Consider the following 15406-nt stretch of genomic DNA (forward strand, 5'->3'; position numbering starts at 1 on the left):
ACTCCTTAAGGAAATACTGCATCACCAATATTTTTGACAACACAGAGGAAAAAAATAGGTGGGGAAAGCCAGGTATTAGTGGCTGAAAGGAAAAGGGATTCAGAGGAGTTGGACTCTGAAGTTGTTTTAGAAATATCTTAACAAATTGCTTGTTTTCTTCTTTGCCCATGCACAAGAGGGTTACATGGTAAAAATATACCTAACTCTCAATCAAAGAGCTTTTTCAGTACATATAAAAGCTCCAAATGTTAAGATACTAAATCAAGATTTTGTTAGCATTTCTTCTTCATAGTCTATAAAATGATGGAGTGTTTTACTATTAATGGCATGTTAGATTTAAGGAAATGCAGTGCCAAAATGGTGCTGGGGTCCGGAGGAATACCAGTGGCCGTGATGGTGCAGTGGGAAGCATTGGACTTTGGCCGCCATGAGTCTGCTCTCAGATCTCCAACTACAGGGAGCGTAGTTGACCATCAGGCCCAGCTGCTCTGTGGCTCCATCACTGCATTCGTGCGAAGGCCAAGGCCATGGCCATGCTGCTTATGCCTGTCTGCAGCCAGTGAGCACAGCAGGGGTGGTAAACCGGGCTCACTCCTGGGGACTCTGGAATCCTCCCACAGGCAACCTGGGCTCAGGGAGTTCCTGAGAGCCTTGCCAAACTTTCCCTGGAACTGCATTCAGTCTAACATGGTCCCCCCAGCCGTCCCCCTCCTGTCTCCTTCCCCCGGGCTCAGCCCTGTATCACTGTCTGACAGCTCTTCCAGCCTTCCCTGGCTCCCTCCCTCTTTTCTCTCACAGAGGTTTCCTCTATTACATTTGTTGTATTTTAAATCCTGTCTTGGTGTCTGCTTTTTAGAGAGACCTGGATTAGTATAGACACAGACTGTTTTGAGTCAGAGATAATGGATACAGGAGACTCAGTGTAGGTATTTACGGTTACGGTTATCTCCATCAGCAGGAAATGCTGCATGGTTACTGTTACCACTGTCACCAGGAAATGCTGCATTTGTATGGAAACTCTGTTCTTTATGTTATTGAAATTTAAAGGAGATTCCCACTTCATTAATAAAACATATTTTTGAAGGCCTAGTATAAGGATATAGTGAGGAGTTAGGCTCTTGTCCAGTTTGAGTGGGAGAGAATGAGTAGGCAAGAGCCTTTCTATCCCATGCCCTTCCTTTTCTCTCTTGGCCACTCAAATAGCCCAGGCGTCACAGAAGGGCTGGAGATCTCTCTTTGTCCTTGGTCAAAGGCCTAGATGTTCTTTTCTGAACAGCCTCTCTCTCTCTCTCTCTCTCTCTCTCTCTCTCTCTCTCTCTCTCTCTCTCTCTCCCCCCCCTCCCCTCCCTCCTCCCTCCCTCCCCCCTCCCTCCCCCCTCCCCCCTCTTGATTCAACAGTTTATTGCCTTACATTATTCAGTAGGTTCCATTTCTCACTATGCCACTGAATTATACCATTCACTTTAGAAGTTAAAATGTTCTCTTATTTAAGCCTAAAAAACAAAATAGCAAATTCTCTCATGATACTTTCACAGCTGTCTTGTTAGGCTTATCTTTTATTTACTTCTGTGGGCTTTTATTCCTTCTCATAATGTTCTGCCCAAATATTTATTTTGTTTTAAAAATAGAAGTTAGTTCTGTATTGTCTCTCATACACGGATGGAAAGAAGATCAAGGTTGAATCTCTGCACATCCTTATTAGGTTAAGTTAACTCATTCTTAATATAGCCAATAGTTTGTTTTGAAGGTTTTCATTTTTTCCTAAGCATAATAAAAATATCTTTATTGGTGGAGTCTATTTGATGTAAATAATCTAAATATAATGACTACTTTTTTTGATCAATGTTCTTAAAAATTGACGCAAACTCTTTTTTCCCCCCTTTAAACAAACCCAAAGATATTTGTTCATTAAAGGAATCCTAAACTTTTGTGTTACACTTACCTAATTTTTCTTTTTCCCCAGAGATAGGTCATAGCCAGATATTCTGGGAATAAAGTCAGAGTGCAGAAGTGGTCAGAACTTTAGTTCAAATCCTCTAGTTTTGTTAGCTTTTAAGCTATTCAGAATTTAGGATTGAAAGTTGATATAAACTGTTTTAAGTGAGATGCCATGGTTTTGAAAGAATCAGACATTTAAGAAACCATTTCATATTAATTGGCTTCTAATTTTTAGGTTTAAACTTAGGTTAATTAATTTGCAGCATCTTTGTACCCATGTTCCAGTAAGTGCTTCGGGATGGGTTCATTAAAATTCTCATTAATTTTTAGCTGGTATGTTTGAGCTAATACCAAAAACTTAATTTCATTTTTACATTATTTTTCTCTACCAGGAGGATTAGGTTAGCTTGCTTAAAAATAAAATGTCATACAGGGATTTCCTTATTTGGAAGTTAGAATTGCTTCTACTGTGTCATCCCCTTCCTCTTTTTACTTAATTATGTTAAGTAGGTAGAGTGTGAGTATTATTAGTCCATCTTCACACTCTTGTCATATCAGAATCTTTGACTCTGTTCTTTCTCATCGTATTTCAATCACTAAAAAAAAGGTGGGAGGACTTTATTGTCCATTTAAATTTTCCTATTAAAACTGGAGTCCTGATTGATGGCGGAAGGCACAGGACGGGGAGAGACCTGCTTGATGGACAAAGAGGTAGCAAAGGATGAGTGTGGATGGAGAGTAATCTCATTAAGTAAAAATGAGTTAGTTTAATCAGGAAAAAAAAATCTTATATAGGAATATTAAGAAGGATAGTACGGGAATCATTTTGATAAGATTATTTAAGGTTCTGAAAATGTTGAAATATCCTATATTAGTCTAGATCAGTGGTCAGCAAACTCATTAGTCAACAGAGCCAAATATCAACAGTACAATGATTGAAATTTTTTTTGAGAGCCGAAAACCAACTTCTGCGCATGGGCCACGAAGTTTCAATCGCACTGTACGTGCGCGCCCGCACGTGGTTATTTTGTGGAAGAGCCACACTCAAGGGGCCAAAGAGCCGCATGTGGCTCACGAGCCGCAGTTTGCCGACCACTGGTCTAGATATTCATTTGCAAGGTCTGGCTGTTTTGTTCAGGAAGTTAATTTATTAAAGAATATTGGTTAGATTGCAGTGTCTTTATAAGGTTTTTGGGAGCCAAGAATGATGTCCCAGGTCACACCGAAGACCTGGGCTTGGAGAAAACAATCTCCACTTTGCCACTGGGTACAAACACCTCAGCCTGCACCAGCAACACCCGCGCAGTCCCTGGTGGCTGTTGGTACAGCTGCTGCCTCTAGAAACTGGCGTAGTGGCTCCCGCCCACTAGACTCTCCGGTCACTGGTTTTTTGACACATCAGCTTCCAAATCAAAGTTTTGGGTGGGAGAATGTAATTAATGGAACTCTGCTCAGATGTCAACACTCACTGCAGGACTTCTGGGAAAGCAAGTGTGTGGCTTTTTCACCTCTTGTAGTGGCTTCTGCCTCATTAGGAAGGAGAATCCCGCAAACATGGGGAGGGATTTCAAGTGCCTCGTACCCCAAAAGGACAGATGTCCCCTACCTATGTTGTTCATGCCTCATTACACGGCAATGCCATTTTCCCATGACAAGATTAAACAAGATGATTTTTGGAGAGCTTCAGTGTGCCTACTTTTAGGTATGCATATGTATGTCTGCTGGATAATCACATGTCTACTTTCATTATTTAGTTGATTACATGTGTCTGCATTTTAAAATGAAATTACCAGTGTATAAGTTAGGAACAGTTTCCCACTTATTTCATGAAACGTTATTCCAACTCCTGACGCCTTAGACATACGTTTATCACAGACTACATTCTGAACTTTTCAGCACCGCTTTGCGCAGTGCCTCCTGGCATATCTGTCTGGGTTCTTTGAGATCCAGCAGCACCTTTTGGAACCTCTTTCTGATGCTTTCATTGGAAATTTTATCTCAAGCCACAAATACTCATTTTGCAGGAAATTTGGACAGTCTTTAAAAAAAATGTATCCCTGAGCTGTGTTTTCATGATTTGTTTAATGTGACCACTCACCTTCTAAAGCGTTCTTCACGAAAACACGGAGCCCTGATCATTTTGGTGGCATCTTCAGAATGACAGCTAAATCTTACGTTTCTTAGATTTCCCTCGTTTTTCTGACCCAGAACTGTTCCTGATCTCTAAGCATCTGAAACCAGTTGCTTAGAGTTCTTTGTTGATCACAATAATGGGAAGTGCACTCCTTAAGGAAACTCTAAGAATTCTTATATAGAGCAGGTCCCTTTCTCCTGAGGGACAGTTTCGGGGACAATATTCCCTGTGTTTGGAGATGTGCTGTAATGATAGTCCCTTGGCACCCTTTTTCAGGGTTCTGTTTCAAGGAAAATAAGAAATATGTCTCTGCCAAATGGTTACTTTGTTGCTTTTCTTGACATTGGGATCGGAAAGTAGAGTTTTCCCTTTAGTCTAATGAAATGGGAAGTGTCTGGAAGGTCATGGGAGAAAATAGTGGAATTCTCGTTTGCTCTCAGATAATGCATTCCTCTGGGGTCAAGAAAACTCGGAATCCGGGATTAGAATACTGAGGGCCATGGGGAACAGACATAAATCCTTCCGTCTTATTAGACTCAGTCTGGTCTCATTAGTACTGAGTGATTAGAAAAGCATGGTTGGCCCTAGCCGGGTGCTCAATGGTTAGAGTGTTGGCCCCAGGACTGATGGGTTGAGAGTTTGATTCTGGTCAAGGGCACATACCTACATTGAGGCTCCATCCTGGCCCCAGTCAGGGCATGTGCAGGAGGCAGCCAGTCGATGTGTCTCTTCACATCCATGTTTCTCTCCCTCTCCCTCTTCCCCTTCTCTTCCACCCTCTCTCTCAAAAAGAAAATCAATGGAAAAAATATACTTGGGTGAGGATTAACCAAAAAAAGAAAAAAGAAAAAAGAAAGAAAGGCATGATTAGTATTTTACTGATTTACTCATATCTTTAAAATATTGTTATTAAAGATATCATTGGATATAATTTTGCCTTTGTTGCCTTTTTACTGAATATGGGTTTTGGCCCCAAGCCCCATTCTCTTTAGAATTTAGATCAAGGACTTGGCCTGTGATCTCAGATGTGGGGGGAGTTTGAAGTAGTGGCAGTGGTTCCGTCCCACAGTGGGGTCTGATTCTCTGCTGATCAGCCACATTGTCAGCAGATTTCTCAGCTGTAGCTCAAACTATAGAGGTAGGAGAGGCTACCGCCCTACTATTCCTTTTCTTTTTTTTTAAATTTGTTTTTATTGTTGAAAGTATTACAGCCCTAGCCAGTTTGGCTCAGTGGATAGAGCATCAGCCCACAGCAATACCTTGTTGCAGGCTCAATACTAGGCCCTGTTCGGGGCTCATGTGAGAGGCAACCAATCCACGTGTCTCTTTCACATTGATATTTCTCTCTCACATTGCTATTTCTCTCTCCCTTCCACTCTCTCTAAAAATCAATGGAAAAATATACTCGAGAGATGATTAACAACAACAACAAAAGTATTACAGATGCCTCCCTTTGGCCCCCTCCACCCTGCTCCTGCTCCCTCGCAGACTTTTCTTTTTAGACATATAATTTCTTGTATCCAAATGTCTAATGAAAAGGGATTTCAGATTGGACTAGTGGGGAAAAATTTAATCCCCCAGGCTGTGATATGATAATCCTGTTCTTTTATGTTGAGGTATGAAATTCTAGTGGATTCTGTGGTTTGCTATCATACATGATAAGGCATCTGTAGTTTGTACTTCCACTTCTCCCAGTGATATAGAATCCTGCAATCATAGAGAGGGACGGGACCTCAGAGGTCTCAGGCCAGCTTTCTCTCAGTGCAGCAATCTGTTGCAGAGTGTCCCTGGACATTGGTCATCTAGCTTCTATTTGTTTATGCGGAAGGAGCTGTAGGTCACCGCACTGCATGGTCCCTGGTTGGTCTTAGTGAGTTCCTCTTGAGAGTAAACCCAAGTTTGTTCTATACCTTCTCCCCATTGGACCCGGTGTGTCCTCTTCAAGCAAATAAAAATGATTTTCACTTCTCCCGGCAGTACTCATTTAAATATCGAAAGACAGCTTTCATAGTCCCTCTAAATGTTCTTTTATCCCCAATCCCATGAAATACCTCTGGTTTTCCTACCTGTTCCTCCTACACCTTTTTAGCATTGTGGTCACATTCCTGCTTTGCCCCATTTAGAAAATGTCCCTCTTAAAATGTGGTAGCCATACTATTGAGATAAGCTGTGATCTAATGGAATGCAATTGAATGATTACCTTGTTTGGATTCAAATAGTATATATGTAACGGATGTATGTATGTGTTCATTATCTTCTAGGCCAGTTTATGACGACTTTGGCACATGCTAAACCTCAGTTATCACAAATCTTTAGGGATTACAGCCTCTATTAAGGCCCACTATTACATTCACATAAACTGTTGTTAAGATACCTTTTACGCTTGAGTCTTTCTGCATTGAAACGATAGATTGCTTGTCCCAGGCAAATTCTATGGCACTATTTTGGAATCTCTCTTTTCAGCTTGAGAGCTAGTAGAACTGTGATTCTCTCTCATCCAGTATCTCAACCTTTGCTCCCAACTTTTGGTCCCCTGTAAATTTGGTAAATGTATATTAAAAATATGCAATCAGATAAGAGTAAGTAGAACATCTTACGTCTCTATACTCAAGACGATTCTCTCAGGCAGGGCTCAGTCAACTGTGGCCGAAGGGCCAAACCCATTACCCCTCCTGCTTTTGTAAATGAAATTTTGTTGTGACACAGCTATACTCATTCACTTTTGTGCTGTGCATGACTGCTTTTGTGCTGTAACAGCAGGATTGGGTAGTTGTAGCTGAGGCCATGTGGTGGCCAAGTCTACATTAATTACCACCTGGCCTTTTAGAAAAAGTTGGCTGACCCCTCCTCCAAGGTGAGAGCAACTGATTAATTCATATGCTTTCTGTTTGTGTGGATACATTCTGTTTGTAAACCAGACTATCCAGAACCCTCTCCAGAGCTCATTAGCAAAGGCTTTCCATAACTTTCTTTTTTTTTTTTTTTGTGAGTGTGGCTGGTTCAAATATTTTATGAGGAAAAAAATGGTTATGTAACCTTATATGTATATTTTTAAATCACATTCTATATTTGCTTTCTCTCACTTTAAATTATCGGATTGATTTCTAATATGCTGGTTTGGAAAGCTTTCCCCAACATTATTACTTCAGCTGTCTCTCTAATTGGGAAACTGTCATCAGCAGAAATTTGCCTTCAGAGTTTTAGGGGGTAGCTGAGTTTGGTATTCATTTGTTTCTGGGGACAAAGAATCCTGTCTTGGAATTAGAAAACTTCAGTGACACTTGTTACTAACAAATATTATACAATACTTCTATGAGATTATAACAGGAAGTGAGAGATTCCAGAAAACAATCCTTATTGCTCAACCCACACTGCCTTACTGAAGCATTTAGTAGCTACATTATTTTGTTCTTGAATAGAATGCTTAAAGTTCAGTTCACAAGTTACACAATTAGACTTTCTTCAAGAAAAATGGTAATGAATTCTATGTTAAAATGGTTTTTTATATTGTTGTTGAAGAATTGGATATAGTGTTATCTGACACAGCTACAACTTTCCTATTTTGAAAATTTGCTTACTGACCCACAAATAGTAAGACAGAAACCCCGTATATTCTTTTCCTACACTAGTGTTAGCCCTGGGAAGTTAGACATTGCATCACATTAATTCTCCAAGTGGAAAGAAAATATAATGACCTAAAAATTGCTTTTGTGTAATCTTAGTGGCATGGTCCTTTTTGAAGGTCAGAGTATGGAGTTTTAGTATTCACATTTTAAAAAATTCTCACCTGAGATGTTTTTATTGATTTTTTTTTTTGAGAGAGAGAAGAAGGGGTGGGGGTGAGGAGGGACGGGGGGGGGGGGGGGAGAGAGAGAGAGAGAGAGAGAGAGAGAGAGAGAGAGAGAGAGAGAGAGAGAGAGAGAGAGGTGAGATAGGAACATTGATTGGCTGCCTCCCATACATACCTCAACTAGGGATCCAACCCACAGCCTAGGTATGTGCCCTGACGGGGAATTGAACCTGTCACCTTTTGGTGTACAGGGCGATGCTCCAACCAACTGAACCTCCCAGCCAGGGCTAGGATTCACATTTTAGAAAGCTCTTCATATACCATGTTATTGGTGCCTACATTAGCATTTTCTGAGTGTTTCCCAGGTGCCCACCTGATCCAGCCTCTGCACTTCTTCAGCTGCTTTAGTGACATTGAGCTGCTTGTAGTCTCATACCCTGAAATTGCTGTTTTCCCCTCTCTTTGTACCCTTATCCTTTGCGTGGAGAACTCCTGTGCTCTGTTTTGGCCCAGCTCTGCATTTTCCCCATCAGGAAGTCTTCTCTTACTCAGGTGCCTCCTCCATGCAGCTTGCCAGCACTGTGCATACAGTGTCATATGATGCTGGTGTGTTCACTCTCTTGGTAATACTCTCACCCAGGATGAACTAAATCACCCACCTTCTCCTTGCCTGGCTAAAGAAAGATCTCACAACGAGGCAGATGAATGTTTTCAGAAACTCCTGCTCCCCTGTCTCCAAGGGCCAGACGTCCTGCTCAGGAATGTTCATGGTTCTGTGGGAAATGCTCTGGCCACTGTTTGTAATGATCCTCCCTTCATTCTCCTCTCTTTTTAAACTTTGTCCCATGCTCAAACTCTCCAAGAGATACCCAAAAGATTAGTGAAACAGAGACAGGTCCCCAGCCTGAAAAAGAAGTGCAGGTCAGAGATACAAAGTTGGAAGACATCTGCAGCGGATGCATTTGAAGTTATGGAAGGCCATAGGCCATAGGATGGGTAGAGGACAGAAGGAAAAGGTCCCAGCACTCGGGTCAGGAAAGGGGAGCTTAGCCTCAATCCACAGCAATGGAGATTGAAACAAGCCATCACAGCATTGGGTGAAAGAAGAAAGGAGTGTAACTGTGAGCTGAGGATAAATTAAAGAAGGAATGAGACCTTAGCAACATCTAAGAAAGAACTAACGTGCAGGTAGTTAATGACCAAAAAGTGAGATCTTTGTGGCAATAACCCTTCTTCAGAATGCTGTCCATGAAGACAGAGCAGAGAGACGTCTGCTGAAAGGGAACACAAAGTCAAGTGAGGGAATGTCTCTTTTTTTTAAGATGGATCAGCTTTTAAGAGATGAGAGTACATCTAAAGGGCCATGTGAACCCAAAGTCATGGTTCAACATCTCTAATGTGGGGGGAGATGGGGTGCTGACCATGCACCAGTATTGAACTGTCATAGGAGTACAGACCTTTCGCTCCCTTCAGTAGGTCATCATGAGAAAACAAGCGTCAGCACAGTGGGTCTGCAGTTTCATGAAGGGAAGCGAAGTGAAGGGAGGTGCTCCCAGGTGGTTATTTTGTCCATGACAAGGCAGGGGAAGAGAGTTCAAACTCTGGGCATCATGAGGATTCCCTACCACACAGTATGAATGGCCTCTTTGGGAGAAACCCTTACACAATGAAACACTGCAAATGAACCTTTGCTTAAAGTTGGTTGGAGCATCGTTCCGTATGCCGAAAGGTCATGGGTTCAATTCCCATTCAGGGCACATACTCAGGTTGCAGGTTTGATCCCTGGTTAGGGTGTGTGTATAGGAGGCAACTGATTGCTATTTCTCTTTCTCTTTCCCTTCCTCTCTCTCTGAAATCAGTGAGGATTTAAAAAATACCCTTTCCTATTCTAAGCCTTGTATTTTTTTTTTCCCTGTGATTTTTAGTTTGAATTTTTAGGGGCCTTTGTTTGGGATAATAACAGGGGTGGCACATTATTGTAAAGTGTTTTGAGGTTCCCTTTTCTATTCTGGATATTTCTGGTCTCCTGGAAAAGAGAGGCTAAGAAAGTCATTGACTTGATGTTAAATGCAGTCTCCTTAGGTACGCGTTTCCTTTTATTTGCATTTCAGCATTGTTTGTTATAGATTCTGCCTTCAAGTGAAAAGCCCTCCCCAGCCAATGTAAGAGTGAGTGCGGTTGCGGTTGGAGTCTGTGTGTGGCTGCTGTCTTGTCAGTCTCCCCTTCTGTGCTGTGTGCCAACATGCCCAATATTTTCTGACTCATGAGCTCCGGGGACGCTGCTTCGCTGGCACCTTAAATCCTCACGAGGAATTTTCAGCTGTGAAGGGCAGACTGAGTGTATTTAAACTTGCAGCCACAAACCTAGCTCTTAACATAATGTAGTCTGATAACTAATGAAGAAATGTCATTGACTTTTACATTTCTGAGGAGAGGGAGGGGGAAAAACCCCCTTAAACAGAAGTGTTCTGTTAATGGACCTGATAGACCCTTTGTTATGTAAAGACAACCCTCCTGCTATTTCCCAGAGCTCAGTGGGCTGTGGGACTGGGTGGCGCATTTCCCTGGCGTGGCGCCCCACCTCCTCTTCCCTGAAAATATTTGTGGAGAACGTAGTGTGTTCATAAATTTAGAAGTGATTCAATGGCTGTATTGGCAGGGCTAGATAAAGCAGTTAAAGGTGTTGTTCATTTTATTTCTGGGTGGGATGGGAGAGGGAAATGCAGCACTAACTTTTTCCTTTTGGGAAAACTAATCTGATGTTCTCTTGTTATCACTCTTGTTCTCTAGGCATTAAGTGTAACTGAAACCCTGATTAAACCCTTGGAAAAATTCAGGAAAGAGCAACTGGGAGCTGTAAAGGTTGGTGTCTAATTTGAATACACTTGTAAGCAGAAAACGTCCATGCCTCTGTGCCTCAGTGTGCACTTTGCTCACGCTTGGCAGCTTTGAAGGAGCTGTTGGGATAAACCATCTGCTGTTTTATGTTTTAAATGTGCGTTTTCCCCTGGGGGGTGGGGAGGGGATATGAAATGAAAAACAAAACAAAAAACCTGGACAGGACAATGAAGCCTCTAGTAATCTTCTTGGGCTACACTATTCCATATAGAGTTTTAAGACAGTTTTGAACCAAACAACACATTTAGCTGGAGAGGAAGTGCCTAACCCTATATGGAGGAGTGGAGCATTGCAGTGGGGCAGCCGTGGGCAAACTGGCCCGCGGGCCGGATCCGGCCCGTTCGGCTGTTCTGTCCGGCCCGCGGAGCCGAAAGAGCGGAGGGTTCTCTTGCTCTCCCCTCCACTCCTTTACTTTGAATTTATATTAGTTCACACAAACACTCCATCCATGCTTTTGTTCCGGCCCTCCGGTCCAGTTTAAGAACCCATTGTGGCCCTCGAGTCAAAAAGTTTGCCCACCCCTGGACTAGAGAGTGATTTAGAAACTGGGCTGCACCACGAGGCCATTGAAACTAGGAAGAGGCTATTAGGCTATTGGGATGTGATTTCCTTCCGTTTATTGAGCTTCTGTTAGGTGCCAGTGTTGTTATAGGAGCTGGGTCGTCCAGGATGAGTGAACTACACTGCGCTCAGGGATGGAGGAGTGAGCCAGGATTTCTGGGAATAATGGATGATGTTGCCACAGGGGGCCTGGGATATATTTAGCAACTAATAAAGTTTTCCTTAGAACTGAGCTTTGAGATTATCCCAGAGAAATAAATTCCACTAACCTTTCCTCTGAATTTTGTGCCATGTACTTAAGGGAGAAAAAGTAATTTTCTGGGTGTGGTTAACCATTTTTTACTTGGCTCAAGGAGAAGAGGATAATATCAGTTTCAGGGAAGAGGGTTTTTATATTGGTATTTTGTCCCCCTTTCCCCCATGGCTTGGGTATGTGAAGTGTTTTTCTTTATCTTCCTAAATATACTATTAAATTAAAAAAAAAAATACAAATTAACATCAAGGCCTCAATGGCTGTAGCTACGCAGATGGGCCCAAAGAGCACCAAGTATTTAGTTGCTATTTATGGAATCAATTTTCCTTTAAGCCATTTGTTACCATTTCTTTTTGGTATAGTATTTTACAGTTCTTAGGATATATATATTCTTTAATTCTCACCCAAGGATATGGTTATTGATTTTAGAGAGGAAGGGAGGGAGGAGGAAGGAGGGAGGGAAAGAGACAAACATTGATCAGTTACCTCCCATACATACCCCTACTGGGGATTGAACCTGCAACCTAGGTATGTGCCCTGACCAGGAATCAAACCTGCAACCTTTTTGGTGTACAGGATGATGCTCCAACTAACTGAGCCACCCGGCCGGGGCTACGCTATGTTTTGAGGCGAGGTCAGGGAGGGTGCCCCCAATTTCCCTTCCTGGGATCCTTAGCTGAGCTTCATGAAGCTGAATTGTGTTCTCTGGTTTTGTAGCAGGACACTGGAGGTCTGGTTTCCCACCTGAGACTTGGACAAGTACTGGGCTTTAGTTTCTGATCTGTAACATGAAGGACTTGGGGGCTCTGACTGCTCTGTTTTGTAGTTTTATTATCGGTTTTATGATCTTGTCTTCTTAGGATATTTTAAAACTTGAACGTCTTAGTTATTTTCTCTTTCAACATTTCACTGGTAGGTATTGAATGCAAACAAATGTCCATTTCTTATTTTTCTTATTTTACTGGAATGATGGTAGTTGTATGGCAAGGATTATGTTCTGGAAATGAAACGTGATTGTGATTTAAATATATTTTCTTTTTATTTCCTATAATAACTGCCGGGTTTTCCTAAATTCCTCATCTTGGATTTTCTATTGACTCCTCTCCGTCAAATGTCCCCAGCTTCTTGTTCAGAGTATAGCCTATAGAGCAATTGCAAAATAAACTGCCATATGAAATGGAGAAATTATTTTAATAGTTTTGGTTTATGCCTGGAGCTGGTTAGTGGCCAAATTCTATCCCAAGGTCCCCCTTTTTTATCTCCTCATTGTTCTTCCAGCTTCAAGCTTATGAAGGATCCATCCTACCTTCTTGTGCCGTACCGTATGTGTGTTGACTGTTATACCTATTGATGTTAATCTTTGAGCAGGCCAGTCACTGTAGGTCATAGGCAGAAGCCTTTTTGTTTTGTTTTGTTTTACCAACAGTCTTGTATATTATAATAAAGAGTAGAGAATGGTGATGTTCTTGTAATAGATAAACATCTGCCTCTTTCATTAGATTGCTAAATCTTGAAGAGAAAATACTATGCTTTATTCTTTGTTTTCTAGTAGCCTTTACTCCGTCTTACTCTGTAAGGTACCTAATAAATAACCAGTTCTACTGAGAATTCTAGAAGGCTTTGTAATCGGGGCATTTGGTTATTTTTTACATCCCTGCTTCCTAAACATTCAATCATATTTTGACAAGCACATTGGTCTTGTTCCACTGGTTTATCTACTTACCTGGGATACTTCAGAGAACACACACACACATACACACACAAAACTGATTCTCTTAGGTTAAGGATCTTCTTTGAGATAGCATAAGGCAGTTTTCATGTGGGGATTTTTAAAAAAAAAAAGTCTTTAAAAGTTGACCACAGCAGAATTTTTTTGGATGTGAATGACAAAATGTTTATCTTCTCTTTTCTTTTCTCCTTTTTCCCATCTGGTACTGCCCTACCCTTCGCCTTCATCTCAAAGCTCTTTCAGTTCTGTTTACTCTTTTCTCCAATTTCTACAATCCCAATTACGTGTTTAACTTGTGGTTTTCCTGTCATCTAAACTGCTAGGTGGTTTTGTAAATTGGATTTTTTAAAAGCCCCAAGGTATCTTTTCTACTGTTTGCTTTTTCTCTGTGGCTGTATGCTCCTTCAGTCATCTCTCTTTACTTTGGGCTTGTCCCTTCATTCTGTACATTCTGCTGCATTTTCTTATTTATCCCATTCTCGACTCTGTTGAAAAAGCCCCATTTTCCATTGCAGGACACAGGTGGGTCTCTGCTGTGTCACAGCAGGTTGCTGGTCAGTGTCCCTCATGGCCTAGCTCAACTCTTACCTCCTCTGACGCGGTGTCACCTCCCTCGGGGTTTGTCACTTATTCCCAAGTGTCCACACTGTACTGTCAACAGTTGACTTAGGCGTAGGAAACGAATACAGGCACCCAAGTAGAGGTGTAAGGACACAGAGAAATACCAGATCTCGATAAGAGTTACAGTGGGAGAATTTAGAATCGCTCCTCCAGATTTTCAGGCAATCAGATAATGAAAATGTGGCTTCCAGTAAGGAGGGGCGTGCAGAGATCACATGGGTACAGCAAAACTTACTATTATTTTAAATGCATTTTTATTGATTTTAGAGAGGTAAGGAGAGGGAGAGAGAGAGAGAAACATTGATGTGAGAGAGAAACATCGATTGGTTGCCTCCTGTATGCACCCCGACTGGGAATTGAACCTACAACCTGGGTATGTGCCCTGACCAGGAACCCAACTGGTGAACTTTTGGTGCACGGCCAGAGCTAAACTTATATTAATAATAGAACCTATGTAAATGCTCTGTTGCTTTTTGGCTTAGAAGGCCCTTCTGTTTTCTGATGTCTGTGAAAATACTCTTTTTTTTTTATGACTTCATTTTTTACTGTGACTCGTTCAATCCATCTGGAATTGATTTTGATATGAGATGTGATTCTCATTCTGTTTCCAGACAGCAGTTAACCAATTACTCCAGTGCCATTGGTTGAATAAAATTAAATACACACACACACATATATATATATATATTTCTCCTCAATGATTTGTAATGACACCTTTATATGTATACACACATATTTATAATTTCTAATGTATTCAGAAGATCTGATTGTTTAAATTGTGGTTCTTAGCGTTATGAATTCTCTTTACCAGTTACACAGTATGCATCTTATTTGACCAATTTTAAGTAATAGCTCTTCACTATTTTCTTTTGCATGTGAGATTTTATTAGTGATTACAGCTGACTTCCCATTAATCATTAATTATATTTAACTTGTGAACATAATTTTGTTTGGCTTACTCGTGTCAAAAAACTTTTAAATTTGTTACCACTATTTAAAAATCACTGGGTTTTTCAGCTCTTCCAGAAAAAAGTCAGAGGACGCCCTCTAGGCTGGGCCTACATTTCCATGAGGCCGAAATGTGCTGCAGCTGTGGTGGCTGCCTTCCCCTCCGGAGTAGATAGGCTTTCTGCTTTGTCACTGCCCCACCCGCCTTAATGAGTTCCTCTCCCAGCTTGCTTTATTCATTATATTGCTACCCAACCGATATTAGTATATTAATTAGTACTTGAGTTTGTAATGCAGTTTTATAAAAAAGTTTTTATTTGTATTTAATTTGATCCTTGATAGAGCCTTTTGTCTTATGTTGCTCAATTATCTATCATCTGTCTGTCTACCTACCTATGTATCTATCTATGCCTAATATGCAAATTGTCCCCTCGGGAGTTCGACCTGGAGACCGGGAGTTCGCTTGCTTGCTATGACATGTGCTGACCACCAGGAGGCAGCGCGGAATGAAGGAAGGCCCTGGGCGGCAGCTGG

The 15406-nt window shown here is 41.4% G+C and overlaps 1 protein-coding gene across 1 annotated transcript in view; it reads left to right on the top strand.

Annotated features, from left to right (window-relative positions):
• The window catches only part of ARHGAP10 (Rho GTPase activating protein 10), a 266323-nt gene that overhangs the window by 82540 nt on the left and 168377 nt on the right, over positions 1-15406 (top strand). Inside the window, exon 4 of the mRNA XM_080674227.1 lies at positions 10653-10724. Coding sequence (XP_080530353.1) covers positions 10653-10724 — 72 coding nt within the window. The remainder of the gene's footprint in view (positions 1-10652; positions 10725-15406) is intronic.

Source organism: Plecotus auritus (assembly GCF_963455305.1).
Source record: "Plecotus auritus genome assembly, chromosome: 6".
In the NCBI taxonomy this organism is placed as follows: Eukaryota; Metazoa; Chordata; class Mammalia; order Chiroptera; family Vespertilionidae; genus Plecotus; species Plecotus auritus.